General features: G+C 43.4%; 1 protein-coding gene across 1 annotated transcript in view; it reads right to left on the bottom strand.

The window, feature by feature from the left end:
- The window catches only part of LOC103367721 (alpha-2-antiplasmin-like), an 8,075-nt gene extending 5,191 nt beyond the window's left edge, over nucleotides 1–2,884 (bottom strand). Inside the window, exons 1-4 of the mRNA XM_008295837.1 lie at nucleotides 2,837–2,884; nucleotides 2,508–2,739; nucleotides 1,559–1,702; nucleotides 1,433–1,475 (exon numbers count right to left, since the gene is read on the bottom strand). Coding sequence (XP_008294059.1) covers nucleotides 1,433–1,475; nucleotides 1,559–1,702; nucleotides 2,508–2,739; nucleotides 2,837–2,884 — 467 coding nt within the window. The remainder of the gene's footprint in view (nucleotides 1–1,432; nucleotides 1,476–1,558; nucleotides 1,703–2,507; nucleotides 2,740–2,836) is intronic.
- Between the last annotated feature and the right edge of the window lie 432 nt (nucleotides 2,885–3,316).

Genomic DNA, 3,316 nt, shown 5'->3' with positions numbered 1-3,316 from the left:
GCCGCCCAAATCATGTCTTGGTGACTAAAGTAGCAACATCAGCACCCAACTTATGTCCACTGTGTTCAATTTGTGTTTTCAGTTGTTCGATTGCTTATTGACAATTCTACAGATTAAGAAAACTAATCAACATGTGCACCCTTAATGTCTTCCTGTGTGACAGCGAATGTAAACAAAGGATCCAGCTGAGGTTCATTCAGATACCCTTGATCGGCCTTGATCGGCCCTGATCTGAGGTCAGATCAGGACGTCTGGAGTGTTTTCATCTCCACATCTGTTCCCCATTTACCAACCAGCTCCTCAGCCTCCAGCCTGTTTACCAGCCGTGGTTACCCGCCTGTAATCTTCCTGCCTCCAGATGCACTTAGATAGACAGAAACCCACCTGGTGAAAAGTGTTTATGTGGTGTGGTCAGAAGCAGGAGGAGACGGGGAACGGTTTGGGTCGAGACGTAAACACAGACCGCTGAGCTATCGAGGCTAACAGGCTAACAGCATGTCCCACATTTCAGCTGTCACTGTTCTTATACTCCCTACAGCCGAGCAGCTGTCTATGTTGGTTTACTGTGTAAATACAAAACAACAAATAAATGTTCCGACAACATTATCTGCAAGTTCTAATGTTTAAAGAACATTTTAAGGATGTTTATCATTTTTAAATGTTTCTGTTAGGTTATAAATGAACGACACAAAATGTTCTTACATGTAGAGATGTTTGGAGGATCCTGTTCTCAAAGCGATTATTAAAAGGGGAACATTCTGTCAATATTGTAGCCAAACGTTGACAAACCGTTTGGGAACTAAAAACAGAAACTTCCTGCTGAAAACATCACTAGCACTCTGCCGAATAATCTGAAAACATTTTAAGAATATTTTAAAAATGTTTCTGTGAAGTTAAATGTGCGCTAAGATGCAACATTTGAACATTCAGGGGATGTTTGGAGAACTTTATGGGTCGTTTTGAGCAATTTCAGGCTTATTTTGAACCAATTTGGAGGGATTTTGTGCAACATGTGAGTGTTGGATAAGTTTTAGCTTATTTTAAACAAATTTTTGGTCATTTTGAAAAAGAAAATTGAGCCATTTTAGACAAGTTTTTGTCATTTTAAGCAATGATGATTTAATATTCTGCGACTGCAAGCTGTTTCTGTTGATTTAGGATTAATTTAGGATTAATTTAGGACGGTGAGGCTGCAGGTGGAGTTCAGCTGGCGCTCCATGATGCTAGTTATGGTTTGAGTTCACCAACAAGTTATTTGGTTCACTTTAGGGAAGACTGTATCTGCTGAAATGCACTTTGACAATCATTTATTCCTCCCCTGCAACTTTTTCCTATAGAACCAAATTCTAACATCAGAACCGATGCTTCAAGTGTGTGTGAGTCATCTGAAACCTCTACGTGAAACATGAATGTCGTGTTTACGTCATCCTACCTGGCCAGAGAGTCCTCCACAAAGGATAGCTTCACTTCGAATCCTGAGGCGGTGAAGGAGAGAGAAAACATAGGATCAGATTTATGCAGTCGTGCAGTAACCCGACACTAGTTCATCGCGTCCTACCTGGTCTCAGGTACATTCGTGCCGCCACCTCCACAGACGTGTGGCTGAAATGAGGCACCAGGCTTCCCAGGATGTGGTGGTAGCACGGCAGCCTGAAGGCGTGAAGGCTCTGCAGCAGCAGCTTCTCCGTCTCGTTACGAGCGCCTGAGAGAAAAATCTGATCCTTAAATCCTCCGAACACAAACAGGCTTTCATCTGGATCGTTTGTCTGGTATTAGCATGTTAGCATGTTAGCATGTGGTCATAGCATCACAGGAGGGATTTAGTTCACGTCAGGAGTTCAGTGTTCTTAATTCTGAGCTCACAGTATTCCATGAATCGCGACACAAACAGTCAATATGGCCGACCGTGAATGACTTATCTTCTTCTAGTAAACAGATTGTCAGGCTGAAGCTGCACACATCAAAGAATCACGAGATAAGAAGAGACAGAAGAGGCAGGTGTCCAACAGTTTGTATGTAAGTAGGGGTGGTAATGATTTACAATTTGTTAATGAATTTCTATCATTAATTTATAAATTAAAAATATAGCATATGTAATATGTGTCTGAAAATATGTTAGTTGTTGTACCAGGTTGTTCCACCAGGTGGAGCCTCTTGTTCTTAAATACAATAGTGATTAGAGGAACTCAGACAACAGTTCATGTGGGCAGCAGAGAGCATTGTGGGAGTTTAGACTTCTGAAACACTCGGTGACAACCAGAGCTCGTGTGGTTTGTCCACTTGTGGTCAGATTTCATCGCCAGAAGTCTTTGTTGATCGATTGAGTATCAGCCTGGTTGATTATCAGGGCAGACATTCTGTGTTTTTCAGATTGTCATTGTTTTCATTAAGCGATTCCCACGTCACCATAACAGGACATCCTCTTATCGTCCCTTCATGGATGAACCAACAGTAAAGCAGCCGAGTCATGTGACCCTGAAGCTGCTGAACACTGAACTGGGACCAACCTAAGGTGAGCTGAGCGAGGGCCAGAGCCAGGCTGAGAGGCGACAGGATGACGTTGGGCTGCTGTGGGCTGACGGGAAGGTTTTCCAGGAGCTGTAAACCCAGCCGCTCGACGGCGCCCCCTATCGCCCGGTGCTGCTTTGGGCTGAACGTCCCTCCGCAGCCGTGAGCCGAGTCGTCCTCGTCTTCATCCACGGTGCCGGAGACATGAGGAGCTGCCGTACTGGGCTCCTCCTGGAGACACGAGGACACACAGTTGGGTTTCAGATAAAGTCAATAATTTCCCTTCAGAGCTCAAAAAAGTGGTTTACTAGACGGAGGTTGTTCTTACCGTCAGTCCCAGGCGGCAGACGCACAGCAGCAGAAGACACAGCTTCATTTCCAAAGAACCAGCCTGGAAACAAGCAGAGACACCAACTGATCAGATGCTTACAACATAAAAGGTTGGAGGTTCATCAGACTTTTTCTGTCTCGTCCACTGAAGTGAAAGTTTGACGTTAGGAACCAGAAACTACAGCAACGTCCTAAATGAAGTTCTGAAGACCATCAGCGACACACAACCCACTTATCATGACTTAACGTTCCAGAATATGTACCGTGACGAACAAACGTTTACATCCACATGTAAATACCATCACGGTTGATTTTCCAGTGGCTGCTGTAATTCTTCTAATTTTCTTTCTTTCTTCTAATATTTTTTTGAATTGCCCGTAGAGGACAAATAAAGTTATTTGAATTGAATTGATTTATTGATCACTGAGTCACATGCTTCAAAATCAATCCTGCATTTTGGTTCTTTCAGAGATTTATT

This window comes from Stegastes partitus, unplaced genomic scaffold (genome assembly GCF_000690725.1).
Source record: "Stegastes partitus isolate 25-593 unplaced genomic scaffold, Stegastes_partitus-1.0.2 Scaffold1080, whole genome shotgun sequence".
Taxonomy (NCBI): Eukaryota; Metazoa; Chordata; class Actinopteri; family Pomacentridae; genus Stegastes; species Stegastes partitus.
This window is presented reverse-complemented; position numbering and strand designations above follow the sequence as displayed.